This window comes from Pyrgilauda ruficollis, unplaced genomic scaffold (assembly GCF_017590135.1).
Source record: "Pyrgilauda ruficollis isolate IOZ18807 unplaced genomic scaffold, ASM1759013v1 scaffold2, whole genome shotgun sequence".
In the NCBI taxonomy this organism is placed as follows: Eukaryota; Metazoa; Chordata; class Aves; order Passeriformes; family Passeridae; genus Pyrgilauda; species Pyrgilauda ruficollis.
In genome coordinates, this window is record NW_024519206.1 from 3,275,100 (window position 1) to 3,293,147 (window position 18,048).

The 18,048-nt window shown below is 45.4% G+C and overlaps 1 protein-coding gene across 3 annotated transcripts; it reads right to left on the reverse strand.

Annotated features, from left to right (window-relative positions):
• Window positions 1-147: 147 nt before the first annotated feature.
• On the reverse strand, window positions 148-17,294 carry LOC121353189 (serum paraoxonase/arylesterase 2-like). Of its 3 annotated transcripts, XR_005955048.1 has the most exons (10): window positions 17,165-17,294; window positions 13,637-13,707; window positions 9,020-9,075; window positions 8,309-8,474; window positions 7,100-7,226; window positions 5,823-5,904; window positions 5,174-5,302; window positions 3,909-4,252; window positions 1,471-1,557; window positions 156-1,110 (listed from the first exon to the last, which is right to left on the reverse strand). XR_005955048.1 is itself a non-coding variant. In XM_041466807.1 (8 exons), the coding sequence occupies exons 1-8, from the start codon at window positions 17,236-17,238 to the stop codon at window positions 4,094-4,096; spliced, it is 864 nt and encodes a 287-aa protein (XP_041322741.1). In that variant the 5' UTR covers window positions 17,239-17,294; the 3' UTR covers window positions 3,574-4,093. The 3 variants fall into 3 exon arrangements, 1 of the variants encoding a protein (XP_041322741.1); XR_005955047.1 differs by having other exon boundaries at window positions 148-1,557; XM_041466807.1 differs by lacking the exons at window positions 156-1,110; window positions 1,471-1,557 and having other exon boundaries at window positions 3,574-4,252.
• Window positions 17,295-18,048: the final 754 nt, after the last annotated feature.

Genomic DNA, 18,048 nt, shown 5'->3' on the forward strand with positions numbered 1-18,048 from the left:
GGTGAAGTGTAGCGTGCAGTCTTTTGCTGCAGGTTGATGTAAAAATAGGCTGCTTTCACGTTGATACTGGTCAATGTTTGTGTGTTTAAAAGATCTGGATTGATTTTGTTACATAAAAACATTTTACACTCAAGTGTAGGTTATTTATAATGGGCATTTTATACATTCAAAAGTACAGCAGTTCTTTTACTGAATATGTTTAATAAGTCTTTTATTTATTTGATTATAGTAAAGCATTAAGTTAGGGAAAATCGAAGGGCACAGACTGTGCAATTTGTATAGTCATTTCAGTGGATTTACATCTGGCAGAATCTAGGCCAAACACTGTGCACTTAATCTGTCTAACCCAGTTTGTGTTTCCCAATGACTGAATCATAAATCTTACCTTCCACTAATAGGGGCACCACCTGCAAGAAGATAAAAAGAATCCTCAATTCATAAAATCATTATCTTAATTAAAACAGATATACTAAGATGCTCTGGGTCCACAGCTGACAAGCAAAATGTGTCTGCTCCCTAGGCCTGGAGCCATCTGTACATATGTCTTTCTTGTTTGTGCAGGTTGTCTCAGATAGCTGCAGCTGGGTTTCAGAAATGTCCAGAACTGCTGCAGTCTCTACAGAGCGTTAAAGATGATGTGTTATGCCCTCCTTGGGCATGCAAGCCTGGATTTTCTGTGTGCAGGTTACTTTGTAATTGGGACTTGAACTTGAACTGCGTCTTGCGCCGCTGCTGTTTCTGCACTGGGGCTGCCAGGAGGTAGAAGCTGTACCCAGCGTGGCTCTTGCTGCACACCAGCTGCCTGCTGGCTGTGTCCTGCCCAGCACCCCCTGGACACTGGTGGCCCTGCTCAGTTCCCACCTCTGCGCTGCGAGGCTGGGATACCTGGGAGGAGCTTGGCAATGGGCTTCCTGCCCTCCTGGCCTCAGGTCAAAAGGTTACTGTCAGTAACAGCAGACAGCTGTGATGTCTCTCCTCTCAAATGCTGTAGGAAAAGGCCCCTCGCTTGCTCATGGTTCCATCTGTAGGCAGACCAACGGGAAAACCTTCAGCACAGGAGCAGTTTAGAACAGGAAAAAGCCAGTGATGAGTGAAGGCAGACTTGATTTTCTGAAAAGCCAAAACCAATAAAAAAGTAGAAGTTTGACAAGATCCAACAACTTGTAGATTTGCTCATTTGAAGATGTTTTAAGCAACAGAAAAATGTGAAAATAATGTTTTGAAGGGTTACTAATGCACTGCAGAGGGAAGTGGCTGTTGCCCTTTTACGCCCAGAGAGTAAATCCAGGACCCGCACAGTGACTGATTGGCATTTCAGCTGTGTCACTGCCACTGATACATGATGTAACTCTTTAGAACACAGCACTTCAGAATAAAAAGTGGTACAATTCTAGAATAATCACATTAGAATGCTAGTGCAAGCCACTGTTGGCTAATCACAAATGAGTGAATAGCCCAACTTCTCCTTACTGTGAGAACTTCCTTCAGAGCAGTTCTTTCAGCTTGGGCTCCAGGAACGACATCTGTTCTTCATAGCTGAAAATGTATTACAAGTTCCTGTAAGAAAGTACACCACTTAGGAGGGAATCTGAAAGTGTCCTGCAGGGAGAGAAGTTGCTAAGGAAGGAGCAGGAAAGCCAGAGTTAGGTAATGCCAAAGTACAGCAAAGGGATGAGACAAAAGCTGCCCTCATTCTGGGTTGGCTCTGCTCTGTAGAAGGGCTGCACACCATAGGCAGCAAAAGATTCAGAACTGTGATCCAAACAGATGAGTCCTTGTCACCAAAGCTTCATGGGCAGACAGTGAAGCCTGGGCAGTGCTCAAGTCCCCAGATCAACTGAGCGTTTTGGAGAAAAGCTGCAAGCATGGTTTGTGCACAGACCTGCTAATGCAGAGCCACCCCCCAGAGACCAATCAATTACCTGTGTGATTTACTGACACCCAAGTCTGCCCCTCCTGTTATCACTGACCCCTGCAGCCGGTGCTGTTGGTACACAACATCACAAATAGCAGGGCCACTGTTGGTACGCGGGTGCGAACGAGTGCTGGCCGCGGCAGCAGAGGGAAGCTGCTGGCATTTGGAAGGGCCAGCATGCCACTGGCTGTTCTTCAGCCTCACACAGCTCTTGTGCCCAGGGACGTGCCTTACACCACGGTGTCTGTGCCAGCGAGCCAGTGGCAATGTGAGGGCTTGGGGTGGAGCAGAGGCTTTGTGGGGCAGGAGGGATGCATGGAGATGTGCAGTGGAAGTGGGGTGACACCGTCCTTCCTGTACAGCAACACAGCCCCAGGCACAAGCCCTGGCACTGACTTCCTGCTCATTAGAGCTGTCCCTTTTGCCCAGGAAAGGAGCAGTTACTCTTTTCCTACCAGAGGGTGAAAGCCATTAGGCTCCTTAGAAAGGAAAGGTGCAGGAGCCAAGAGGTGTCAGTACACACATTTACTGCTCGGGGCCCCTGCTCACCAAAGCTCAGCCTGCACTACTGCCTCTTCTCAGCCAGAACAGCAGAACACAAGACAGAGGAGGGTTTGCACATATTCCACATCCTATCTCAGTGTTTGGGCCACTACAGAGCAGGTTATTTGGTCTGTCTTAAAGGCAGAAGCACTTGTATTTTCTGGACTTCCCATGTACTGTTCAGACTAGAGGGGCTGTGGCTGCTGCTGGAGGCAGGAGGGAACAGCAAAGCCAGCTTAGTAATCAGCACCAGGGACTGGCTCTTTCTCCTCTCATGCTTGCCCTTCAGGAGCAGCCTGCCTTTTTTCTCCACAGTGGTGGAAGAACTGCAGTGAGGAAAAGCTACTGCATCAGCTGAAGGATGCCGAGGGGCTGGCGGCCCTCAGGGATGTCTGTCTGGTGGCAGAATTTGGAGGGGCTGCCAAGATGCTGAAAAGGGCCAGTGCAGGCAGGTGCAGGCAGCACAGTGGCAACCCCAGCAGGGGAGATCCTACATGTAACACAGAGCCTTCAGCTGAATGTCAGCAGCTCTCACAAAACTGGAGAGCTGATCACAGGTGGGAACTCAGAAAGTGCAGCAGGAGCTGCTCTGAAGGTAAAGGCATACACACTAATGCAAGAAGAGCTCACTCCATGAGCTCCAGCTTCAAAGGACACTGAGTTCAGTTCATTGCAAATGACTGCTAACATATCCCAAAAACACTAGCTGAAGGAAACCTGGGGGGCTTTTAGAAGTGCAAAATGTCAATAACTGACGCCAGGTAAACGTGAGGGGCTGCCTGGTGCACAGCGGTGCTGCAGGAATCAGCTCCACACCAGCTGAAGTTAAACACAGAACTGTGTGACCATGGCTTGGGGGAGCCACTGCACAGTGCCCAGAAATGCTCCCTTTGTAGTGACAGACAATAGGAACTGCTAATGCACTTCATGCTGATGGTGTGCAGGAGATGTTTCCCACTCTTTAAGAGAAAAAAAAAAAGCTTTTCTAAACTCCCTTTGAAAGAGCCAGTCATCTCCAAATTGATGCCCTACTCTTTTCTCATCGTATTAAAACAAGTTTATGAAACTGAAGTAACATTGGGAGATGGCTTTAAGGGAGAAGGGGAAATGAATGAGACTGAAATGACATTTATTCTCCTTCCAGTTATTTTGGAAGCATTAGGGAAAGCCAACAGGAGGGTTTTGAAGAAAAACCCCTAGCACAGTCCCTGGGAAGGCCCAGGGGTCAGTGACAAGAATGCACACCACACTTGTAGTCAGCAATTCTCATTTACAAAATCAGTTTTCTCATGGGGGAAAAAAACAACCAAACAACAAACCAGAAATCCAGCCAGCACATAGTTCAGTGTCTGACAGTTTAAGTCATTTACAATTTGAAAATGAACTTCAAGGTTACCCTGTGTTAACAACATGGGGTCCTCCCCATTACACAGATAAACTAATTTCTCACCTTCAATTCCATGTCCTTTACTATTGTGTAGAAGTCTCACTTTGGAGAGGAAGGCTAAAATACATTTCCATTACTGTAGTTAACCTTTATTGGAACAGTCTTGTTGTTAGCAGATCTAGCAGAAACTAAGTGAGTTCCCAAGGAATTAAATCCTTTCCACAGCAGCGGGTCTTGCCCGTGACGAGCTATAGATCACAGTAGAGAGCTCTGTGGAAGACTGTGCCAATGAGCAGTTTTCCCTCGTAGATGGATGCCACTGAGCTTCCCTGCAGCACAGAGCCATTGTCAGAGTAGACACGTGTCACCACAGGCTCCTCCGAGAGGATGTTCTGGATGCGCAGGACCTGCCAGAGCGGGAGGATACGGCTGTTGAAATGGTCATGGGTGAAAATGCTCCAGGGAGAGGGGCAACATCAGCATGGCAACTTAAACAAATTAGGATGACCAGCTGCTGATAATTGCAACCATGTGATTCCTGTGAGAGAGCCTTTAGTGAAGCACGGTCCATGAACACTGATTTTTGTGGGTTTTTTTAAGTTGTTGTGCAACATTGTAAGGAAGTCAAGCAGTCATCCCCACCACCAGGAATGTTCACATTTTTTTCCAGACTAAGAGTTAGTTAATATCTTCTTATTTTCATATTTTTCCTAGACAGAGCAAACAACTGCCTAGTATCAGAAATGTACTGCTGTTGAACATGGTAATTTTGAGAAGTGTCTTACAGGGAGCTTCAGACAAAGCTGAAATCCAAAGGGCAGCAGCCAGCTGCACTCGCAGCCGCTGTCGCCCAATGCCAGTACCTCACTGATTTCATAGAAAGAAGAATTACAGTGTTACCTACAGATGAACCACACTTGCACAAATTAATCATTCCTGTGGAAACATTTCTGGTCACGCTTTGCACTCAGTCAATTATTTTTAGTTTGGCAAAGAGGTGCTGGCTCAGTAATTAATGCAGTTCAACAGAATTTGTGTGCATGTCCACAGCTGCGCAGAAAGCAGCCTGAGGAGTCCAGAGTGACTGAGCTACTGGTTGGAAATTATTTAGTTGTTGCCCAAGGATCTGAATAGGTGTTTGTTAGTGAGTATATGCTGTTCAGGCTCTCACTTGAGACCAGAAGCCAGCTTGGTCTTTGCTTTAACAAAGGCACTTTGTGCCAGGCACTTTCTATGAAATGCAGTTAAGTTATACCAGCATAATTTGAACAAGACAACTTTCTGGCACAGACATAGTCAAGAGACCAGTGATGTCTCCCAAAAGGCACCTCAGATGCAGGAAGATTTTCAGGATCATAGTAGAGCAGCTTCATCCCATTGGGATGGCATCCTGCCCAGATGTCTCCAGTGTGAGGGTCAATAGACAAGTTGTCAACCAGAGTGTCCAGCTGCAGTGTCTAGCCAACACAGAAAAAAACAAAAAATTAATTATATCAGAAATCCTGGGAGCAAACCACAACATAACCAACAGACTTGTCTCAAATGACATAATTTAGGCTGGGGTTTTTTTAAGAAATACTTTTCCCCTAACTTCTGTGTGTCTTTTCCCCTGGTATGCATCGTCCCCTGTGCTATGAGAAATCTGTTTGCTGCTCTGAGCTTCCCCCATCAGCTCATTCACACCTACACCTCTGCGGATGCTTTCAGTGCTCTGATCCCCACTGCCTGAGGCAGACTTCCACTACAGCTCAACAGCATACCCAAGGATTCCTCCCTGGTTGTTGGTGGGAGGGTGGAACATCTGAAGCTCTGTAACAGGGTGTGCAGACACCTCTGCAAACCCACAGTAGGAGCCACCCAGGTCAGAACTTTACAGATGTTCATGCTGAAATCTCAAGCATTCATTGAAACTATTCTGTCCAAAATCCAAAATCCAAAATCCACATCTGCCTTTTTTATTGAACAGCAGCACCTTACCTTCACATGGGTTAAACTCCAGTTAGCATGCTTTTCCATGACATACACATTGTGATCCAGTATATCTGCAATATAGATGTACCTTCAAAAGAAAGAAAAGCACTTCTTAATATAAGTAAGCAGACACCATAACTAAACAGTTCCTCCAGTGGAAGTCCACACACAAACAGACATTGCAAGCCAGCCACAGGGCACTGAAGCCAACCTGCTGAGCACCTCAGCTACACTGAGGTGCCAGTGTAGCTTCACATTGTGCCAGTTTTTCCATTACGACACTGAAATAAGCCTTGGAACCAGAAAATCACAATTATGATTTTATTTTTTTTAATCACTGTCCACACCACAGGAATGGTTGATTCAGTCATACGGGTGTAGGACTATAGAGCACTCCCTGCTTGCAGAAACCCTGCCCCATTAATCAATGCAAGCAAGAAACACAAACTCCTGTATTAGCTGGTTAAAATGCAGCAACTGTTGACCTTATTGCCTATAAAGTACCACACAATGCAGCAAACACTATGAAGGAGCATTTTAGGACTGCCCAGAATACAGTCAGGACATGGTCATCAATACCCATAAAGAGGCTGCAATTATAGATGTACTTCAAGTAGTCACCAAATTATTTAGATCCTTTTTACTCTATTTTCTATGAGTCAGGACAGTGCAATGCTGAGACCTGAATAGGGCCATAGGGAATCAGCTAGAGATCTGGCTACAGGTCTGTAAGTACATGGAAATAATTTTTTTATTATTAGTATTATTTTCTTTTTCATTACATTCAAGTAGAAATCAGAGAACAAGGAGGTGTTGTGACAACTTAATCAATCTGGCTGTTTATTTTACAATCATATTGCAGTAGAACAGACCAAAAAAATTTTGTATTAAAAATAAGAAAAACAGAAAATGCTAAATGTATGTTTATTTTTACAGTGTAGGAAATCCAGACGATAAAATATCTGGGGACTCATATCTGCAATGACCTGAGCGTGGGCTGCATGAACAAAGGAGAAATGGATGCCAAGCTAATCACTGGCATCAATCACAGCAACGCTTAAGACTAATTTAGTGATACAACTATTAAAAATCTAATTTAGAGGAGAGATTGGGGAAACACTGCTTTTGATTACACAGATAAGAAGTAATCAGTAAGAGAAACAGGGATGCTGGTTAAAGAGGAAATATCTCCTATTAATAATAGCCTAAACCCAAAAATCATCCTACACTGGATTTCACCAATGCAGCCTGATCTGGAGGAAGACTGTATTTGAGTCCCATACCTTGTCAGAAGGTCATGTCGAATGGTTTTCAGGTGTACAAGAGAATTGTCATCTTCTACAAATTTAAACAATTCCACTGTGCTCTTCTGGTGGGGATGGTTCACGACGAAGAGGTACACGGTGTCGTCTTGAAAAAGAAATGGAAACAGCTGAATTCTGTGCAGCAGTGTGTGCGGCTGAGCACCCCAGCCCTGAGGCGGCCTCCAGCACAGAGCACGTGCTGAGTTTGGTGCATTTGTCTCGTGGCTCTGCACAGGCACAGGGACGAGTACCCACATTCTGCAAGACGCCTCTGCAACCGCATCCGGATCTCCAGCTGCTTTTCTCCCAGGCTGGCTCTACAGGGAGCTGCTGTGTTAACTAGATCTTTGCTATTTCTTCCAAGGAAGGAGGAAACTACCACCTCATCGTTATACCCAAGCCACTGGGCTTTGCAATCGGTGAAACAGCCCCAGTGAGCTGAAAGAAGGGTTTGTGGCCAAGGCAGTTTGGGCTCTTGGCTTTGTCTCCCCTGGGAGAGTGGAAGGAGCATCCTTCTCCTGCATTCTATGCAATGCTGCAGCCCATCTGCCCAGCCCTTCTGGCAGGACCCTACATTAGCCACCACTGGTTTTTCCAACACCTTCCCTTAAAGGGTGACTGTGTGGGGATGCAGGTCAAGCTGCAGCAATTGTTTTCTTCATATTTGCAGAATTCTACTTGCCCTGCTAAAACCCCCAATGAAAAGACAGGGAAAAAGATACTTTATTGGTAGTCAGAGCCTGGCATAGGAGAACGTATCTTGGAGAAGAGAACCTAGCTTGGACAAAGAGTAACAGAGGTTTTGGTAATTTACAGAGAGTTGATAATTTACTGTTTTGCCACAAAAGTTTCCATTCTGGGCACTACTAGTCAGTGAAGGATGTATCTCCTCAAAACACTTGAACCCAGCATGAGACAGATGTAAATGTAAAATCAATTTTCTGTGGTTTTCAACCCTAACTTTTACCATGTTTTCTTTCCTTTTAATATTCAGGGCATCCTTCAGTTTCAGACAGACTGAAATTATGTGCAAGTGTGTTTCCTTTAGCAACTGACATTTAGAAAAGGGCAAAACTAAGGTAAAAACCCTAAACCTTTCTGTCTCCCAGCAAGAACCACCATTGGGAGCAGAGGAATTCCTGATTGTGCTCTCTAGGCTAATATTTGCCACCATCTCAAGCTTTTTACCTCTGTCAATATAGGTGCTGATTCCATGAGGGTTAAACGATGCCAGGTCAAACCCTCGGCTGATTCTCAGTTCCACTGCTCTGGGATTGTCTTCATTCAAATCCATCAAAAATATTTCACCTGGCTTATCTGGAGCAAAGCTCTTTAATCCTGGGTATTTCAAGCCCTGTAAAATCCAAACATAAGAAAATAACTCCTGGGTAAAAGGTAAACAAGAGCATCACAGGGCTGAAAATGCCAGAGCCTTGATCAGACTTGCAAGCACACATGAGAATGTCCCATGGCCAGCCATCCTAATTGCAAAGAAAAGGCTGAAAACCTATCTCCTAAAGGCTAAAAAAAAATCAGGAACAGCAAAATTGATACGTAAAATTTGTTTTTTTCTTAAAGTTAGGGAATTAAGACAGCTTCTTAACATGGCAGAGGATTGACATTTCAACATTTCAATGAAGTAGCATGACAGAAAGCCAAGGTTACGTGGCCAGGTAAGTCAGTGTGGTAGGATACCTGTGTCAGAGCCACCAACACCACTTCTGTGACAAGAAGCATGCTTGCTGAGAGGAATGACAGCTAAGCCAGCCTAAGACTGGGCTGTTCTTTGGGAGCCAGTCAGCCTTGTAGAAGAGAGCCCCTCCTGCTGTTTTCACCTGTGGCTTCTGCAGATAAGGAAACAGGCAAACCCCAGCATGGGGAGGTGGCATGGGAACTTACAGAGCTGATGAAAGCCAGTCCATTGGGAAGTATATCGATGTCTTCTGAACCAGTTTCTGCAAAACAGAGATAAACAGGAGTCTTCAGATGACATTAAGCATTTCCCATTGAAAAAAATCTCTTTTTAAGTACAGTTCCAGCTCTCATGAATGACCCTTTCTGGTATGACCCCACACACGATGAAGTTTGGTGCAAAAGTTTGGCCACTGCATAAGAAGTGGTAGCAGAAGACAGCGCATCAGGTAAGGAAATAGCACTGGGGTTCACCTCTTTTGGGGGCCAAGGGCACTTTTTGCAGTGTCCAGGCAGTCTCCTACCCAGATCCTTGTGCCCCAGATGTTGTGAGATGAATCACCAGGTGTGGGATGAATCACCAGCTCCTGAGGATGTGTTCTGCAGCAAGCAATTAGTGTGGGTATGGGGATTTCCAGGGCAGGACCATACCTGTGACTCAGGCCTCAGGCTTGCATAAGGCAGCTGTGGGAATTGTGCTCACTAATTCTCCTGATTGAACTTGGACACTTCACAAAAATGGATTGCCAAATATTTAGTTAAATTCTCAAGTGACAGAGAACCTACTATATCTATAACAGCTAAGAGATTTCATAGTTAGACCTCACTTTCAACTACAGGTAATCACTTCCAATATTGCCAGTTCTTGTAGCTCCTGTAATATTTTTCCCTGCTAAGAAAGGAACATAAAATAAAAACCCTTTAGTAAGAACACTTGAGTAATTTTAGGCTTTCATAAAGCACTCTCCGAAGACTTTCAGTCCAATGCTGAAGGCCATTTGCCATCCCACGTTTCCACCCCTCCCCTGAGAACTCTCCCCTCTTTTCTCCAAATCACCAGCAAAAACAGCATTCCTCACAAGTCACTTTCCAGATGATGAGGGAAACCACTCAGGAGCACTTGCTTAAAGAAGATTCTTTGGCAGGTTTTCTTTGTCAGAGCCATCAACACGAGGCTTTTCCACCCAGCTTGTCCCATGTCTCCACATCCCCTCCTGCTCTGGCATAACCACACACGTGAGCCTGCATGGGTCACACAATCCATTGCACATCAACACCTCTTCCCAAGGGATCACCTGCAAATTTGAGCTGGGTTTACTGTTTGCTTTTAAGCAACTCCTATTTATCCAAGCACTGGTTTACCTGGGCTGTAATTGATCCTGGGATCACTGACAGCCTCTATGGAGAGGAACCAGAACCCCAAATTCACCCATCCAGAAAGTTCCTCCCTAGCTCAGCTCTGGGAATATGCAGTGGCACAACTTCTCACTTCTGCCAGGGTCAGCTCCTCCTCAGCCTCAGCAAGTTCCTGCTCCATCCCATGATGGCAATGAGCCGTCTGAAGAGCTGCCTTCTGTCCCTGCCTTCTGAAGAGCAAAATGTCTGAAGATGCATTTTGGGAGGAGTCAGCTGCTATCCCACCCAGGGTTTTGGTTCTGAATTTTGACTAACTCAGGCAGGAGACAACATCTGCACTGATGTGTCCAGAAACACTTAGAGCCTGTATTTACCAATTACAGTTTTGAATTTGGGCTTCCAAATTTTTTTTTTTATTTGGGTTTTTTTTTTTTTTTTTTTTTTTTTTTTTTTTTTTTTTTTTTTTCTCAGCTCAGCTTACACTCTGGTTTGAGCCACAAACTCCTTTCCATTGCCCCAGTCTCTCAAAGCCTGGGTTAATTTATAAAATGGGGTTAGTGGTAATTCTCCACTTCCCAGGATTGCTGCAAGGCTAATAGCATAAATAAATGCTGAGAGGCTCAATTGCCATGGTGACATGAGCTGGACAGACAGCTTTTACTGGCAGCACACACTGGTGAGTGAATAAACAGATACAATCATTTATCGCTACTGAATCGGTGAGGCTGCCAAGCAGAAAGATGAGCAGGCTAATTGGGAACAGATAATTAAAACCTACAAGTTTCTGGTGGAAGGAACACACTGAGAGCCCTGCACCCAACTGCTTCAAGGGAAAGTGCCCAGCAAAGCACATTTCGGGCGCTCCATGGCCATGTCCTGGAATGCGTGGAAGGCAGTGGTGTCGGGAGAGCAGCGGAACGCTGACTCAGCACAGCCCTGCTGATCCATGATGTTGTTTAATTTTATCACCGAGCCCAGCTTGTCCATGGGACTATCTGAAGAGAGGTGGTATTTAAGAGAAATTAAAAGGTAGTGTGAAAAACAGCTGCCTACTCTAGAAATGTTGGCTATTTGCTGTTTTTTATTTTATCTTAGTATGATGTATTCTGCAGGTGTATCTAATAAAAATCCCATCTGGGTTTCATGTCCAAAAGTGTGACACTGTTTTGCCCATATCCCACTAATTGTTCCAAGATGCAAGTATTTCTAGCAACTTCTATAGCAGCTTCTTGAACTTTAGGAATTAGTACAGGAGATATAGTTAGTTTATTATAAACCAGTAACATGACAAGGCATCAGTAAAATCAGAAGCTAGTGTTTATTCTACAAATACAGCCTTTTCTACATATTTGAAAATGAGGCTTAGGACAAGCTGCAATTTTTGTTTGTTCTACGTTTGTAGCTGTGCTTATATTGCACAATATTTGAATAGCAGAATAGATTAAAGTCTTTAGAGAGATACAGAAAAGATGCAACTGTGCAGAAAGAAAAAGGTCCACTAGAGAAGTCTTCCATTTACTCTGTTTTTGCTTTACTTACTATATATCCATCACTTATATTTCATAGACTCTACCAGAGGTCTGTTCTTCTATGTACAGAATGGATAGATTAAGATTATTTTGCTCAGAACTAGCTGATCCAGCTCTGGGACCTATGTCACATTTAAGAGTTCAGAAGGACTGATTTAAACATTAAAATAAAGACAGATTGTTTATTCAGCTTTATCCTAGCATTTTAAAGGAAAAAGGCACAGGAGGCCAAGACATCCATGTACAAAGACATCCTAAGACAAAGTCACCCACACAAGCAGCCTTACAGATCCCAGTACAGCAGAACCTTCTGTCTGAACAGTACTACCTAGGCAGCATTTAAGCTTTAGGGATCCTTGTTCACTAATATAAGCCTCCTGGTCACAGCAAATGAGCTTTAGATGATGTTTGAGTGAACATGCCGACTTTTAAGTTTGCACAATCCTTTGTTATTTCTCTTTCTGCCGCACTGGACCTGCTAAACTAATTTTTTGGCATTTTAATTTTTCTGATGAGCAGCAAACTGCAGAGCAAAGACAAGGCAAGACGCTGTTCTCTGTGGGAAGGGACAGCATTGGAGGAGCCAGCAAGAAGCAGAGATGGAGCTCAGTAAATGGATCCACTGCCTCTAAGCAGAGACAGGCTCTCAGAAATAACCTAATCCGCATGTAAATGTCAGGCACAAAAACCAAGATGCTGTTCAGAAACGAAACACAACTCTATTTGTCTTTTCCAGGTTTCCTTCTTTCCTCAACAGAACAATCACATTGCAAAAAAATCTTATAAAGATTGCAATAGTGATATGCCTAAAAAATTCCTCAGAAATTATTTTATATTGATCACCACCAAACAAGCATCATTCATAGTCATTATGAGTAAACTACAGCTTAATCTAGAAGACCTGGAAAATTTTTTTAATACCATTCTTTTCTGTATGTATTTTCAAGCACAGGAACTCTGCATATATACATTCATAGCAGTAATTTGACTTTATAAAAATGTTTGAATCCTGACACAAGGAAGAAACAAGATTTATGAAATCAATTCACTGACTCAGCAAGCTCAAAGGCAAGGCTGTAAAAGCTCATCCAATGACTTTTTACACATGAAAAATCCAAACAAATTTCAACATCATTTAAGCCATTTCCAAAAATACTAAGGAGGGGAAAATCCTCAGCCATCAAGCCCGATTGAGGTTTTTTGGGAGGGAGACAAAAAAAAAGCAATCCATTTCAAAGCTATCAATTTATAAACTGGTTATCCTAAGTGGAGAGAAAAAAACCGCAAGACATAAATATTTCTGTGTGCTAAACACATGGCCCAAAGTACAAAGTCAACATTTCAGCCACTCTGTTAAACCTCTCTGCAAACCAGAGTGAGATGACAAACATGACCCCTCGCTCTTTGGAACCGCACAGCTGCATTGCACAACCGCGCCGAGCTCCCGCCCGCCACCGGCCCCGCGCCACCAGCCGGCTCCTAAACATGCCCAAAATGTGGCGCTGAGGAGGGGCAGCCCGGCTGGCATTTACCAGCCGCTCCTTCGCCATGTGCCTAAGGCCTTCTGCTAAGGCTTCCACCCTTGCAGATCTTCCATCTCCAAGGTGTAACCAGCTGACAGCCTCCTGTAGGTACCTGCCTGAAGAGCCAGCACACCCTCATCTAAAAGCCAAATCATTTCCCAAGTGGCTTAGGAAAGGAGAAGTGTTTGCAAGGTACTCAATTTTAAGAAAAAGAAAGAAACTAAGGACTGACTTATACACGGCTAGTATTTCAGGACTATTTTTCCTGCAGTTTCTCCCTATCTCCAAGTCCAAGTAGCAAATCAAAGTCAAATTAGCACTTTGTTTTTGGGATCAGGCTTGGAAGCTGGCTTTAAGAAGCCATTACAAAAGAAGGCTGGACAAAAGCAAGGCGCTCAGTTATTTTAAGCACGTACCGATCCCTTTAATGAGCCGGCAGTTCGGGAGGCTCACTGGGGCTACTTCCCGTGAAGCATTGAATCTGTTCCTGCAAGAGGAAAGAGCAGGGTTAAACAGCACACAGCCAGTTTGAAAACAGGTAACTTTCCTAGTTTTCAGTTTTATTGTCTGCCACATTGCAGCAACAAATCAGCCGTAAAATACTGAATAAGCAAACTCCAGAAACAACAACAGCAACTGCTCCAAATCACTGCAATGGTTACACATGACCGAGGATTAAGTGATTCTTCTACTCTGAGTAACTTCCGAAACTTCATTTTGCTCATGAGCTTCAGCAACAAGCTTTCATGACCCAGTGCAGCTCAGCTGATAACATAACCACACTTTCTTCAGGTTTCAGACACCTAAATATAGAAGCACCCTGCAGTTAGGACCAACATTTCACATGAGGAGAGGGCAATCTTATACTACAACCCACGGCCGATTTTTGGTGACCAGACCACCAGCAGTTGCATTTTCTTTATTTTTTGTCTACATTCAAAGGTAGCAGTAGCACTGTTGTTTTGCCTACATACAAAGGTAGTAGGAGCACTCTTTTTCTTAGAACAAGCAGGACTTGGTAGTATGGTTTTCAGCAATTACCCTGTCCCCTCCTCTTCACCTCAAGCACTACCCTTAATCAGTGCTTATTTCATTCATGAATGTGCATGAAATTCCACCTGTGGCTCATACTTCACTGGACAAACAGATACAGACAGGCACACACAAGTTCATATTTCTCCATTTCCTCCGTTCCAAGTTGTTTGCAAATCTGCATGAGCACCACCTCACAACAACCAGGAGGTTTGACCATGCTGGTTTGCAGTGACACAAGAAAATATGTTGCATTTCTATGTATTCTACTGTGCTGGAATATTTATTTTTTTCTTTTCTTTTCTTTTTTTCTTTTTTTTTTTTTTTCTGCCCAGAAGGAAGCATTTAAGCTAATGTAGTAACTCTTTTGCATAACTATCATATGCATATGTTGAGGCTATTGCTGCAATCACAGGAAATTCTGAATGCAAAGATCCCATAGCAAAACCTTGCCATGTTTATGTTATGGTTTTAGGCATAAACATAAAGTAAACAGCAGTATCAGTCAGTGATATGAAAAATATGTGATACAGTTGAGCACTACATGGTATGTCAGTCCTGCATTTTTTTAATCACTTAAATATGAATTGTAAATTGCTTCAATGCTGTATCACTGACACAGGTTGTTAATATAAGGCCAAAAGAAAAGAAGAAAACCAGTAAAAAGTGCAGACGACTGCAAGGGAAAGGAGCCAAATTAAACCCTCCCAAGCCCTCTCTCCCAGCACAGGAGAAGTGACAGAGGTCACACTGGCTCCCAGCCCACAAGCAGCACAGGAGGGATATCTCCCTGCTGCCCCTTACCCACCAGCATCCCGGCACAGCCAACCACACCAAGCCCTCGAGCGGGGCTCAGGGGGATCCTGCCTAAAGTTCCACTGCTGCCTGTTTAGGGTTTGTCCCTTCCCTGTTTTCACCAGCTTTTCCCAGGCAGGCTGCAAGCCACCCCGAGCCAAAAGCACAGCAGGAACTCAGCCAGCAGCCAGCAAGGGATGATGATATCCCGACAGCATTCCCAGGGAAACACTTCATGGGCTGGAATGAGAGTAATTCAAAAGGACACCAGTCACAAGCCTGCAGCATATATAGAGGCTTTTCCAAAATGTGTCAGTTTATCTAGCTCAGACAGCCTCAGCCACACAGCCAGATGGCCTAGATAACTGACTGGCCATACTAACAACGGCCTGGAATGTGGAAGACCCGCCATATGTGCGGGATGCAACTTCAAAGAAAGCAGGAGTTTTTGCTACTTGGTGCAAGTCCAGTGCATGACACCTTTTCCCTCAGTTTCTCTCTCCAGTTTGAGTTCTCCACCTGCTTCCCTACTTCATGAGACGCAGACCACAGGCCTTCCCTTCAGAAGGAACCCATTGCATATTCAAAGACCTCTCTCTCTTTTAGTTTTCCTCATCTCTAGACTAACCAATCATGAATCGCTTGGGATTTGATTCTGGGGGTTTTTAACAAATTCAGAAGGAACTACAGAAAGTCTTTGCTAGATTCTTGCCCTCTGGGTAGGGGATGAATAAAAAAGACCCTTGGCAAGAGCTAACACCACCCACAGTTTCTCCTCTCAAGACTGTGTTAAATTACTTTTAGAGTACTTTGTGATCTGAAGTTCTGTGTTTCCAAACTTGGCAACTGTCTTAAGACTGCTGGTACATTGCAGTTTGCAGAAAACACAGCACACAGGAAAAACCCACAGAGAGCGACAGAGACAGGGGGATCCTATTTCTTCACAGATATTCTCCTTTACCAGATTCCTAACATTTCATTTGTTCACTCAGTCTGGAGGAGAGGTGGAGTCCTCTGCTCTTCACTGCACTTTGAAATGGCTCACCCCACTAAAGCCTGGGAGTATCTTCCAGTTCTGCTATTCCAGTTTATGCAACTCCAGGACAGGAGAGTCCCATTACCACTGTGGCTATCACCAGTAACACTTGTGGTGGATTTAATGCAGCCACCATCCATGCCTGGTACCAGGGTCCAGGCAGTAAAGCTCTCCTTCTATAATTAGATAAAATTATCTACCCAAATTCAATTAGCTGGATCAGGCATTTGGAGTCCTTGTGAACATAAGCAAAATTATATTGACTTAGTCACCTACCAGTACAGCAATTCAGCATCACTTCTGTGACCTGAAAGGACCTGTTACACATTCAGGAGCTTTCAGGACAGAAGCTGCTGTAACACCAGTGTTCACATTCATACCTCATGGCATGAGGTGTGTGATACGGAGCATGACATGGCTGGGTATTTCAGCTCACAGCAAGTGAGGTCACAACTTAGGATCACCAAAGTCTGGGCTCCACCAGAGGAAACCTGATGTACATAGGGGCTACTCTTATCCAGAGGTCAGCTTTGGTAGAACATAACCCAAGCTTCTGGCAAACTATTTGGGGTTACTGCTTGGCCAGTCGGCAGGAGATGAGGTAAATTCACAGACAGTGCTTCTGGCACATCCCTGTTAGTTACAGGCTCTATAAAAACAGAGGTACTGTCCCCTGCCCCTGGGCACCTTCTTTGCTTGTCCCCCTTGCTCCCATCATCCTGGGGAGGATTTCACATCCACTCAGTGCAATAAATGGTCCTGAAGTTAGTTAATGCCGAAACGTGATGACAAGCACATCACAGTGCCTATATTTTCTCTGGGAAAACCCGGTTCCCTTGATGGTATTGACGGCAATGATGGTGATGATGGTGAAGAACCCTTCCCCTCTGGCTGACACCGCGCTGGTGCAAGGGCAGGTATTCGCCAAGCTGTACCCGAGTCCGGGAGCTGCTGGTCCTCCCGCTCGGAGGGTGGAGGGAAGCGCCGCCGCCCCCGCCCGGCTCAGCCCCGCACCGGCGCCGCCTGAGCCCGTCCCGCCCGCCGGCACCGGGACCGCGGCTCCGGGACCCCGCTCACCCACCGGAAGGCCAGCAGCCGCTCCGCCGCCAAGGCTGCCGCTATCCCGACGAGAGCCACCGCCAGCAGCTTCCCCATGGCCGCTCCCGGCTCCTCCGCGTCCCGTCCCGACCGGTCCCGTCCCGTCCCGTCCCGTCCCGCCCCCGGCGCCGGGCGCTGCCCCCTCGCCCCCGCCCCGCCCGGCCGTGCCCGCGCCCGCGGCACCGCGCCAGGCAGCGCCGCCCGGCAGGCTCCGTGCCGTGCTCCCGTGGGGAGGGCGGCTGGACCAGCTTCCAGCTCCGTTATGAAAAATGTGTGCGTTGTACAAACGTGAGTGTGTCAGACCAAGACTGCGTGGTGTGGAATGCTCCGGTACTCCGTGTACACCTCTGCTGGGATGTACACGCTGATATGTGTACACTCATACCAGAGCTTCCCCCCCCAATGATGCTGCTTCCACTGCCATCCTCCCACCAATATCTTTCTTCTCTGTGCAGGAGAAGGGCTGCAGAACCCACCTCAGGGCTCCAGGGTTCCTCCATTCAGCACTCTGCTCTTGCATCATGTTGGCTTCCCTGTGCTTTCTGCTTTTTGCAGGGGCACACTTGGCAGGTACATGACCTCCCTCAGCAGTTATCTTTCCCTTCCCTGCACAGTGAATGTCCTCACGTGCACACATTCCTTTGCACTTTTCTGAAAGTCTGAGCAATCACTTAAAAGGGCTTTCCTGCTCTTCTTGCCCTTGCCCTTGAGGCCAAGCAGATGCTCCACACTTAGTAGCACTTCAAGTAAAGTGTGTCAGGGAAGAGGAGGGAACTCTAAAATACCTTTTCCCCTCAGTTGTGAAATACTCCTTTTCCCCTTTCTGGTCCTTGATTACTTTGAAATTATAGATAGATGAGGGTTTTT